At 41.6% G+C, this 13,064-nt stretch overlaps 1 protein-coding gene and 1 pseudogene across 1 annotated transcript in view; both read left to right on the forward strand.

The window, feature by feature from the left end:
* Positions 1-6,219, forward strand: part of LOC105868823 (uncharacterized) — a 25,494-nt gene extending 19,275 nt beyond the window's left edge. Inside the window, exon 6 of the mRNA XM_012759976.2 lies at positions 62-6,219. Coding sequence (XP_012615430.1) covers positions 62-1,386 — 1,325 coding nt within the window. The 3' untranslated portion in view covers positions 1,387-6,219. The remainder of the gene's footprint in view (positions 1-61) is intronic.
* On the forward strand, positions 6,217-11,058 carry LOC142871913 (cyclin-dependent kinases regulatory subunit 2 pseudogene; annotated as a pseudogene).
* Positions 11,059-13,064: the final 2,006 nt, after the last annotated feature.

Below are 13,064 nucleotides of genomic sequence, written 5' to 3' on the forward strand. Positions count from 1 at the left end.
TTGCACTTGCTCTTCAGTTTTGAGTGGTGTTAACCTTTTCATTTTGGATTTCTTCTTTCAGAATATGAAATCAAGGGAGAAAAGCAAAATGCAGACTTGAGTCTGAAGCCATTAATTTCAGAGGAAATAACAGCGATTCTGGGGAAAACACCCTTGGGGAGGATTGATCAAGAAAACAATGAAACGAAGCAAAACTTCTGTCTGAATTCAAACCCTGCCTGCCACACTGAAGTTCAGGCCTTAAGCCAGACGGTGCCACTCACTCAGCATCAGGCCGTTCCTAGTGGAGAGAGACCCTACATGTGCATCGAGTGTGGGAAGTGCTTTGGTCGGAGCTCCCATCTCCTTCAGCATCAGCGTATCCACACTGGAGAGAAGCCCTACGTGTGCGGTGTATGCGGGAAGGCATTTAGCCAGAGCTCAGTCCTTAGTAAACACAGGAGAATTCACACAGGTGAGAAGCCCTACGAGTGTAACGAGTGCGGAAAAGCCTTCAGAGTGAGCTCAGATCTTGCTCAGCATCACAAGATACACACGGGAGAGAAGCCTCACGAATGTCTCGAGTGTCGGAAAGCCTTCACTCAGCTCTCTCACCTCATTCAGCATCAGCGGATCCACACGGGAGAAAGGCCGTATGTGTGTCCTTTGTGCGGGAAAGCCTTCAACCACAGCACCGTCCTGCGGAGCCACCAGAGGGTGCACACAGGGGAGAAGCCTCACGGGTGCACCGAGTGTGGGAAAACCTTCAGTGTGAAGAGGACGCTTCTGCAGCACCAGAGGGTCCACACTGGCGAGAAGCCCTATGCGTGCAGCGAGTGCGGGAAGGCCTTCAGCGACCGCTCGGTGCTCATCCAGCACCACAACGTGCACACTGGGGAGAAGCCCTACGAATGCGGCGAGTGCGGGAAGACCTTCAGCCACCGCTCCACCCTGATGAACCACGAGCGGATCCACACGGAAGAGAAGCCCTATGCGTGCTACGAGTGCGGGAAGGCCTTTGTTCAGCACTCACACCTGATCCAGCACCAGAGGGTACACACCGGGGAGAAGCCCTACGTGTGCGGCGAGTGCGGGCACGCCTTCAGCGCGCGCCGGTCTCTGATCCAGCACGAGAGGATCCACACGGGCGAGAAGCCCTTCCAGTGCACGGAGTGTGGCAAAGCCTTCAGCCTGAAAGCGACTCTGATTGTGCACCTGAGGACCCATACGGGCGAGAAGCCCTACGAGTGCAACAGCTGTGGGAAGGCCTTCAGCCAGTACTCGGTGCTTATCCAGCACCAGCGGATCCACACGGGCGAGAAGCCCTACGAGTGCGGTGAGTGTGGGCGCGCCTTCAACCAGCACGGGCACCTGATCCAGCACCAGAAAGTGCACAGGAAGCTGTGACTTGCGACTGACACAGAATCTACCCTCTCAGAAACTGCACATGGAACCACAGGTAGCCTCCAGCCCAGAAGCACCTTTGACCTCTACAGGAGGCCCTTCTGTGGTGAGTCAGCGTCACCAAGTAACTGGAAAAAGAAGCACTGGGCATGTTCTTCCCATGGAAAAACTTCAGAGAATGCCTGTTTGATTTAACTCAATATCTTGAGGTTATATTGGAGAGCAATCATACAATTATAGTGAATTTTGGTAAAGACAGCATATTTCTTTAACATTACATAGTTTATTTGAAGTAAGTAACTAAGGGAAGTTGAGGCATAAGAACTAGTGTCCCCAAAAAACTTTCTTATATTTGAGATAAAATTCTTTTTCCTAGGAAACTACATGCCTTTCCTAAATACAATTAATTATTCTAATTATTGCACTTAGAATGTTGACTATTTTCAGTATTATGTTAAAACACTCAAGTGCTATGTGGATGAAGTGATATAAAAAGAGATTGTCACCAAGTATCATGTAAAATGGCTGGAAATCCTAAGTATGTGGAAACATCAGTTTTGTATGAAGTAAAGGAAGAAGTCTGAATATATGTTAGTGAGTAATGATGTAAATTTAGAAAGCTTTTTTTTTTTAGACAGAGGCTCAATGTGTTGCCCTGGCTAGAGTACAGTGGTGTCGTCAGAGCTCACTGTGACCTCAAACTCCTGGGCTCAAAGGATCCTCCTGCCTCAATGTCCCGAGTGCGCACCACCGCATCTGGCTAATTTTTTCTATATGTAGTAGAGACAGGGTCTTGCTCTTGCTCAGGCTGGTCTCGAACTCCTGACCTCAAGTGATTCTCTTGCCTCAGTCTCCCAGAGTGCTAGGATAACAGGTGTGAGCCACTGCACCCAGCCCAGAAAACCCTTTGGTGCTTTAACTTTATCCAAGATCAGAAGGAGTATCTTAAGTTTTTAGTAAAAATTCAACTTAAAAATGAGTATTTTACTGAAAACCTGCCCTTATAACCTACAGATCCTGTGCCCCAGAGACTGTAGGATGTCTCAGATCTGTAGGTCCCACACAGGCCTAGGAGGGAAGCTCCACACTCAGAGCAGACCTCATAGCTGCTACACACAAGTGGGTGCCTCTTTACACCTGTGATTTTTTTTTTCATTTTCTAGTCACCATATTTGTTAAAGGTATTTTTTTTTAATTACTAAAAATATTTCTCTCATGCTTTTGTGTGTGTGTGTGTGTGTGTGTGTGTGCGTGTGTGTATGAGACAAGTTCTCACTCTGTCACCCAGGCCAGAGCACAGTGGTGGGATGGATTCAAGCGATCCTCCCCGTGGCCTCGCAAAGTGCTGGAATTACAGGTGCGAGGCACTATGACTGGCCTGATGCACATTTTTACAACATAAAGTTCTCAAATTCAGATACCTCTTTTTGACTATCTCTAATATTTCTATCCCTATATTTGAGGGTTTTTTGTTTCATTTTTTTCACTCCTGGTTCAAGAGAATCTAGTATCAATTGCATATTACTGTGATGAATCTTGTTTATTCATAATTAAAAATTTGTGTTTAACTTATTCAAAATTATTTGTTCTAAGGATACAGTTCTTGAAGGTGAATTTGTATCAGAGCCATATCTAGTAGCATCCAGTTGCAAAGGAAACACATTGTATGAGATTCAAGCCATTTCAAACCCTCTTAAACATGTTAAGTGCCTGAGAGAGAGCAGGATTCTGTCCACCCACCCCATCCTAATGTCTATCCACTTCTTGGGGAAAAACAGGCACTAGGGCATTGATCCTTAAGTCCATAGCATTACACCATGATGCAGATAAAAGCATCTCCCCATTTCTGTGTAGACACTGGTCTAAGGAACTGATAACATTAATGTATTATTAACTTCAGAGAAGAACTGGTCACTGATGTGTTGAGAAGGGAGCTGGGATCACTGCTGTTTTATTAAATACTTCAGAGCAGCTGAAACAACTGAAGTGAAACTCCAGAGGAACTAGTATCAATGAAGTGTTAATTCAGAAAGACAATTATGGTGTTACTTCAGAGGATCTCAGGTGTTTCATCAAAGAGGAGACGAAATCACTGAGTGTTACTTCTGAAAAGGGACTGACATCACTAAAGTGTACTTCAGAGTAGTTATGACCACTGAGGTTTACTTCAGAGGAGCTGAAACAACCAAAGTGGGATCACCAAGCTGTCACTAGAGATTAGATCACTGAGGTCGTTCTTCAGGGAGAGGTTGAGATTACTGAGCATGATACTTTAGAGAGGAGCTGTGATCACTGAGATATTACTTCAGTATGGAGCTGAGGTCACTTGGTGAAAGTTCAGAGAGGTGCTGAGGTCACTGATGTGATACTTCAGAGAAGTTGAGGTCACTGAAGTGAAAGTCCAAAAAGCTGAGATCACTGAGATGTTCCTTCAGAGAGGAAATGGGACTAGTGTTATCTCATAAATTCCCCATGAAGGGAAGTTACCAACTCTTGCTGGTTGAGTCCACAGCTGACTCAGTGGCATCTGCTCAGAGCCCACTACTACTCAGGTCACAATTTCTAATCATGTTTGAAAATTAGAGACAAAGTCATGCTCCAATCAAGGTGAGAATAAGAATTCAATTAAATTCAATATACAGGAATATTTGTTTAGAAAGATTATATGTATCATAGCATACGTTACACAGTACAAGTTGTTCTGGATTGCTAAGTCCTCCAATAACCTAGGATTTTCAGGGAAATCTTTCCAAAATGTATAGTTTGCTTTCCTGCTTTCTTTGTTTTTGTTTTTGGTTTTTTTTTTTTTTTTTTTTTGAGAAAGAGTCTGGCTCTGTTGCCAGGGCTAGAGTGCCGTGGTGTCAGCCTAGCTCACAGCAACCTCAAACTCCTGGGCTCAAGCAATCCTTCTGCCTCAGCCTCCCAAATAGCTGGGACTACAGGCATGTGCCACCATGCCTGGCTAATTTTTTCTATATATTTTTAGTTGGCCAAATAATTTCTTTCTATTTTTAGTAGAGACAGGGGTCTTGCTCTTGCTCAAGCTGGTCTCGAACTCCAGACCTTGAGCAATCCGCCCACTTCTGTCTCCCAGAGTGCTAGGATTACAGGCCCGAGCCACAACACTTGGCCTCCTTTCTTTAAATGCCTGTTCTTGCTGTGTATGGCTGCCTCGGCCTCACTGATAGGCATGCAGGCCCCAGGTATTCCTGGAGCCAGGAAGTGGGTGTCGATGCCCCTATCCTGGAGAAGATTCCCAGGCTATGTATTCTTGCACTCACTTCCTTCTCTCCAAGGAGCAGGAAGCAGCATATGACCTACTGGAACAAATGAGCTGCCTGCCTTTTTGAGAGATGACATCAGAGGCCAAAATGACCTTTGGGGTCCCCTTCATGCTGATAATAGCCTTCTCAGTCATTAGTATCTGCCTCTGACTTGTCAGCAGCATTCCACATTTATTTTGTATTTTTAATTTTATTCAGTAGTCTCTATATTTATGTATTTAAATATTTCTCTTTATATTATTTCTCCTAACAGCTACTAAGAATTTGAAACTTAGTTCTCTTCAAATTTTCTATTATTTTAGAAAACATTTAATTCAACCTGGAATTTATTTCTGTGTACTGTATATAATCTGACACTTTCCAATAAAGGCAATAACTGGAACAAATGTTTGGAGTAAAAGAAGATCAATAACTTTGGCATAAATATCTCCTACAAATCAGTGACTATAGGACATGAGCAGGCAATTCCCAATAAGGGAAAATACAACCATAGAAGCCTGGAAAAGGCTCATGTGTGCCAATTCTAAAACAAACAAAACCATGCCATCCGCTAATCAGTTAGTAAAGATTATCCTGCAATGACCAGGGCTGTGAGGGTATGGAAAAATGGGTGCTTTCATGCATTGCTGGTGACTGTAATTAATACAATCTTTTTCCTCATGTAACATGCAAACTTTACCAAACAAAAGTAGAAAGCTATAGCTACACAAAACTTTTCCCTAGAATTTCTCTGGGCCAGAAAGTGGTTTCTGCTGTGCGGGCCTATGTCAGGTGTGAGGAGTCACTTGTGGGACCCATCCCATCCCTGGAGGAAGATGACAGCACACCAGCACTTGACTTGGCAGGTGCAGGTTTTTCCGTGCAAAAGCCATTGACTTTTCCTGCACCTAACACAACACCTCAACAGGACTATTACAAGGATACCAGAGACTATACATAGCAATACACACTTAATGGCATCAAAGTGAGTTATAGATTGGAAAAAACATGATAACCATTTAACAAAGCCAGAACATGCATTTGTGTATTCTTTTATTAATTGTATTATTTCCTCCCTTTTTGTACCCATATTTATTAAAGCCTTTTTCATGAAAAGGAATTTTGGCTAGAGTTGATTGTAAATGGTTTTAGAGAAGAATTTAAAATAACTGGAAGACAAAAGTTTAGAATAGTCATGGTTAAAGTTTGATAAAAGTTCCCAACTGAGGCCGGGCGCTGTGGCTCACGCCTGTAATCCTAGCTCTTGGGAGGCCAAGGCGGGCGGATTGCTCAAGGTCAGGAGTTCGAAACCAGCCTGAGCAAGAGCGAGACCCCGTCTCTACTATAAATAGAAAGAAATTAATTGGCCAACTGATATATATATAAAAAATTAGCCGGGCATGGTGGCGCATGCCTGTAGTCCCAGCTACCCGGGAGGCTGAGGCAGAAGGATCACTCGAGCCCAGGAGTTTGAGGTTGCTGTGAGCTAGGCTGACGCCACGGCACTCACTCTAGCCTGGGCAACAAAGCGAGACTCTGTCTCAAAAAAAAAAAAAAAAAAAAAAAAAAAAGAAAAAGTTCCCAACTGATGAAAAATTTTGGTTATTTCTATTACATGTAGTATTTTAAGATAATAACCAAAATCGTGATGGTCTGTATTATATCAGCATCATCAGACTTTTATAAATTTCATATATTTATAATACCCCAATTAATACAATATTCATACAAATATAACTTTAGAAAGTATTTAATATAATCACAATTAGACTGATAACGTATTAGATTTTAATGAATTTATATGTTTTAGAACATTTATATGAATAACATACCCATAAATGTAACCAAAAGAAAATCTAGTATCATTTATCATTTGATAAAACTTCCCCATATAATTTACCAAATAAGCCTAATCATTTAATCCAAAAAGACTTAATTTAGGATTGTGATCCTGGGGTGTTCAAGGCAGTGAGAAGATATACACAAACCTATGCCCAAAGGCTGAAGAAGGTGAGAGGCTGAAGAAAGAAGCTGACAGATCCTGTTTCTCAGAAGGGAACATTTAATAAGGACTTATTAACAGAAGGCATGTCCTGGGTGAGACAAGATGAGAGGATGGATCCCTGCGCCATTACCTCCCAGACCTAGGGCTTATATACCACAGGGAAGGATTGTGCTTATATACCACAGGGAAGGACAATTGATGTCAATGCCTTAGGGAAGGACGAGTGCGGTGGCTCACGCCTGTAATCCTAGCACTCTGGGAGGCCGAGGCAGGAGGATCACTCAAGGTCAGGAGTTTGAAACCAGTCTGACCAAGACCCCGTCTCTACTAAAAATAGAATAAACTAATTGGCCAACTAAAAATATATAGAAAAAGTTAGCTGGGCTTGGTGGTGCGTGCCTGTAGTCCCAGTTACTTGGGAGGCTGAGGCGGAGGAGAATCGCCTGAGCCCAGGAGTTTGAGGTTTCCCAAGGCAACAGAGACTCGGACTAAAAAAAAAAAAAAACCTCCTTAGGGAAAGGCAAGAATGCTAAATGCTGTGTGAATCTGCCCAAGGGCAGGGTTTATAGTCAAGGTTGTTTTGACCTAAGGGCAGGATTTATAGTAACAGTACATAAAGTAGAAATCTTAGGGCATTCTCAAAATAGGGATTAATCAGAAGTCAACAGGGCAGATAAGCATCCAGGATGGAGTTGCTTTATCCTCCACATGGGGAGACCTGCCATAGATGTCGAAGTGGACGGATGGTGGCCCAGTGTGGCCCTTTGCCTTGTGCTCCCTTTCTGCCTCTCTTCCTCGCATCCCTAGGTGGGTGCTAAGGTTTGAATGTTTCTGTCTCCTCCAAAATTCACATCAAAAGGAAATCCCCAATCCAACAATATAAAAGGTGAGGCCTTTAGGAGGCGATTAGTCAAGAGGGCTCTACTTTAATGGATGCGACTAATGCCTTATAAAAGGGCTTGAGGGAGCTACTTCATCTCTTCCATCTTTTCATCTATGTGAGTTCACCTAGATGGTGTCATCTATGAGGGACAGGCCCTCACCAGACGCCAAATCAACTGGCATTTTAATCTTGGACATTCTAGCCTCTAGAACTATGAGAAATAAATTCCTGTTGTTTATAAATTACCCAGCCTATATTTTGTTACAGCAGCATGATCAGACTAAGACAATGGGATTAACACTTGACACCTGTGAGAGCGTGCCACCAACTCATGCTACCATGAGCCCTCTTGTGCCAAACCCAAACAGCCAAGAGAACTTTGTCAGTCATATGTTCTATAGTCTGCATTATAAAAACCAACATATCTTTCTTTTTTCATCTATACTATACCACTGAATATGCTTCTTCATATTGCACACCCTCCCATGCCCCTTCCCTGCCTTTTCAGCCCTGCTGTCCAGGGTTTTTAGGACTCCCTTCAAGGAGGCCACAGTTCCTTGGGGTGCCACCAGCTCAGGACCTCCATCCTGACAGAATGGAGGGACTCCCCAAGAGCCAGGGTTCTTATCAAACAACCCAGTGAAGGAGCATCTGGGCCACAAGTGGTGAGGGTGAAGGACATAAAGGGAAAGGTGATTCCCACTGAAACCAACACAGAGAAATGTGAGATTCCTGATGAATCAGATAGTAAAATGCACCACCAGTCATGGAGGCATGCCTATTCAATTATCAAGCAGAGGTTAAAATTACAGTGTCCAGTTCTGGGAAGCTGGGAGGCAATCGGAATGTCCACACCACTCCATTCAATTTTTTTTTCTTTTAAAAAAAACTTATTATTTTTTTTCTTTTATTTTTAAGAAAATGAGACTTTGTGGAACACTCCATTCAATTTTGCTTCCTGGCAGGCAGGTAGGTAAATAGCTTTTCAATAAATCAGTGCTTGTAACATAATATATTGGTACAACCACTCTGGAAACCATTTGTGTGAGTGTGTGTGTGTATCTATGTCCTTAAAAAATGTTTGTTCCATTCCTGGGAATGTATCCTATGGACATAATTTAAAATAACAAGTGGCTGGGCATAGTAGTTCTCACCTATTATCCTAGCACTTTGGGAGGCTGAGGTGGGAAGATCGCTTGAGGCCAGTTCAAAACCAGCCTGAGCAATATAGCAAGACCCTGTCTCTACAAAAGATACAAAAATTAGCCAGGCATGATGGTACACACCCATAGTCCCAGCTACGCAGGAGGCTGAGGCAGGAGGATAGCTTAAGCACAGGAATTTGAGGTTGTAGTGAGCTATGATGATGCCACCACACTTTAGCCTGGATGACAGAGCGAGAACCTGTCTCAAAAAGAACAAAAACAAAAATTAATTAATGCCCTGAAATTAGTCACTGGGAATAATATATATCCAACTAATATGTCTTATATACAAAAATATGCCAATCAGATAGAAATTGTATTGTTGTTATAAAGGAAATTATCAGGGAATGATGTCATGGAAAATGACAGAGTAGTAAGCCCATGAATCTGTCCCTCCACCTAAACAGCTATTAAGCTCCACCTAAAGAGCTATTAACTTGTTTGGAATTCTTGGGTCTAGTCAAAAATTTGCAGCATCTAGGGTAAAGCTTGATGAAGAGGGTGGTAAATTCCAGCAAATTTCAGTGAACTTCAATATTTATCATAGCAGCTACTATGCCCCATTCCATAGTCCCATGGTATGCAGCTATATGCAAGGTGGCCTGCATTCTTGCTACAGCTTGCTGAAGCCAGGGTGAGGAATAAGGATCTTGTCCTTCAAATACTAGAGTTGTAATTTTCTTTTTTTTGAGACAAGGTCTCACTCTTTTGCCCAGAGTGGAGTGACATGATCATAGCTCACTACAGCCTTGAAATCTCAGGCTCAAGTGATCCTTCTGCCCCAGCTTCCCAAATAGCTGGTGTATGCCACCATGCCAGGCTAATTTTTCTTAGTTTTTATAGATGGGGTCTTGCTGTGTTGTCCAGACTGGTCTCAAACTCTTGGCCTCAATCAATCCTCACACCTCAGCCTCCCAAGTTGCTGGGATTACCGGTGTGAACCACCATACCCGGCTTGGGGTTGTGTGTTTTGATGGTTGATTGTTACTTTTGATCACTGAAGGGCTGGCATAGATGCTGGCTGTCATTTTAATCCTAGTGGGTTAAAGCAATTTCCATGGAAAATAAAAAGACAATACTTCTTGTTTTCCGTTTGGGAAGCCAAACATTTAAGAAAATATTTCTCAGGTACTGGCTGGCCACATACATCAAAACATACACACTTTTGAGTCAAATCATTGCCTAGGCTGGACACACACATGCAACCTGGTGTGCCCTCTCATTCCCTGCCATGCTGTGTGCAAGATGGCCCACAAACACATCTACTACTTGAACAAGTGCTTTGACAAGCACTGCGAGTACTACCATGTCATGTTAACCTGAGCACTTTCCAAACAAGTACCCAAAACCCATCTGATAATCTGAAGAGTGGAGAAGACTTGGTGTCCAACAGAGTTTAGGCTGGGTTCATTATATGACTGATGAGCCGGAACCACGTATTTTTTTCCTTTGAATGACCTCTTCCAAAAGATCAACAAAAATGAAGTATATCTGGGGATCTTCAATGAAGTCTTTTTCAAATTTAATGTATATGTGTATATAAGATAGTATTCAGTGAATACCTGAAAAAATTTACAAATCATTCATCCATACCTATAAATGAGCTGTATTCTTTATAGCAACAGAGCTCAGTTAAATGCAACTGCAAATAGGTTACTGTCAGGTGTTTAAAATTTCCTCTAGTCAGTTGTTCCTGTCTGACTTTACCTGTTTTATCTACCTTACTTTATCTACTTTACCTTACTTTATCTACCTTTGTTAGATAAAGTTTGTATGTTGCATTAAAAAAATACACTTTGCAAAAATGATTTGGAAATGTCACAGACAGCTCCATCCCTCAACAAGCAAGAATCAGCAATCCCTGAGGAATGGGAAACTTAAAATTCCAGAGTTACCACAACATAATACTCAAAGTGTCCAGTTCCCAACAAAAAATTACAAAAAATATTAATACAAAGAGATAAGAAAGTACAACACATTCACAGGCAAAAAAGAATTTGGTAAAAGCTATTCATGAAGAAGTCCAGACATTGGAATTATTAGTCAAAGATGTTAAATAAACTATCTTAAATATGTTCAGTAAGCTAAAAGAAACCATGGACAGAAAACTAAAAGAAATCAAGAAAACTGTATATTATGAACAAAATAAAATATCAACAAGGAAAGAGAACTTATAAAAAGTAATCAGGCCGGGCGTGGTGGCTCACGCTTGTAATCCTAGCACTCTGGGAGGCCGAGGCGGGCGGATTGCTCAAGGTCAGGAGTTCAAAACCAGCCTGAGCGAGACCCTGTTTCTACTATAAAAATAGAAAGAAATTAATTGGCCAACTAATATATATATAAAATTAGCCGGGCATGGTGGCGCGTGCCTGTAGTACCAGCTACTCGGGAGGCTGAGGCAGTAGGATCGCTTGAGCCCAGGAGTTTGAGGTTGCTGTGAGCGAGGCTGACGCCACGGCACTCACTCTAGCCTGGGCAACAAGCGAGACTCTGTCTCAAAAACCAAAAAAAAAAAAAAAAAAGTAATCAAACTAATTCTGGAGATGTCCCAACATACACGTTATAGGATTCAAAGAAGATAAGGGGTCAGGAAAGATATTTGAAGGAATAAAGGCCCAAAACTAGGCCGGGTGCGGTGGCTCACGCCTGTAATCCTAGCTCTTGGGAGGCCAAGGCGGGCGGATTGCTCAAGGTCAGGAGTTCAAAACCAGCCTGAGCAAGAGCAAGACCTCGTCTCTACTATAAATAGAAAGAAATTAATTGGCCAACTGATATATATATAAAAAATTAGCTGGGCATGGTGGCGCATGCCTGTAGTCCCAGCTACTCGGGAGGCTGAGGCAGAAGGATTGCTTGAGCCAGGAGTTTGAGGTTGCTGTGAGCTAGGCTGACGCCACGGCACTCACTCTAGCCTGGACAACAAAGCGAGACTCTATCTCAAAAAAATAAAAAATAAATAAAAAATAAAAAAAATAAAAAAGGCCCAAAACTTCTGAAATTTAAGGGAAGATGTGAATATACACTTCCAAGGAACTAAACAAACTCCAAACAAGATAAACTGAAAGAGATCCACAGAGATGCAATCTAGTCAAATTGTTAACACCCAAAGACAGCACATTGTGAAAGCAGCAACAGAAAAGCAATGTCTCACATATAAGGGAGTCTCATAAGACTAATAGCAGATTTCTTCTTAGAAACTATGGAAGCCAGAAGGAAGAGGGATGGCATATTTACAGGCCAGGAAGGGGAAAAAAAACTTTCAAATAAGGAATTTACTATCCAGCAAAACTATCCTTCGAGAATGAATTAGAAATAAAGACATGTCCCAATAAAAAGCTGAGAGAGTTCATTACCACTAGACCTGTTCTACATGAAATACTGAAGGAAGTCCTTCATGCTCAAATGAAAGGACATTAGACAGTAACTCAAAATCATAAGAAAAAATAAAGAACACTGGTAAAGATAACTACATAGATAAACATAAAAGCCATCCCTCCATTCTCTACAATTTGTTTAAAGAATAAAGTCCAAAGTCAAATCTGAAAAAAAAAAAAAGGCCAGTATTACTGTACTTTTGCGATGGTTGTAACTTCTTTTTCCTATTGATTTAGTAAGCAAGTGCATAAAACAATAACCATAAATCTATGTTAATGGGATACAATGTACAAAGATGTGGTCTGTGACAATAGCAATAAAAAGGGGGAAGAATGGGGATATATAGGAGCAAATTGTTTATACTTTTAAAATTAAGCCGAGATTATTCAAACTAGGTTGTTATAGGTTTAAGATGTTATTTGTAATCCTCAAAGTAACCACTGAGAAAATAACTAAAACTATACAGAAAAGGAAAAAAGGGAATTAAACTGGTACACTATAAGAAAAATTGACTAAATACCTAAAAAAGGCAGTAATGGACAAATTTTTTTTTTTTTTTTTTTTTTTTCTTCCCAAAGTAAATTCCAATTAATGGACAAATTGATAACCAAAAAATATATAAGACATAAAGAAAACAAATAGATTAAAATGGCAGAAGTAAATCCTTTACCAGTAATCACAAAAAATGTAAATGGATAAAACTATTCTATTAAAAGGCAGATATTGGCACATTGGGTTAAAAAATCAGAATCTAGCCGGGCGCGGTGGCTCACGCCTGTAATCCTACCACTCTGGGAGGCTGAGGCGGGCGGATTGCTCGAGGTCAGGAGTTCGAAACCAGCCTGAGCAAGAGCAAGACCCCGTCTCTACTATAAATAGAAAGAAATTAATTGGCCAACTAATATATATATAAAATTAGCCAGGCATGGTGGCGCATGCCTGTAGTCCCA

Source organism: Microcebus murinus, chromosome 7, assembly GCF_040939455.1.
Source record: "Microcebus murinus isolate Inina chromosome 7, M.murinus_Inina_mat1.0, whole genome shotgun sequence".
NCBI classification, from domain to species: domain Eukaryota; kingdom Metazoa; phylum Chordata; class Mammalia; order Primates; family Cheirogaleidae; genus Microcebus; species Microcebus murinus.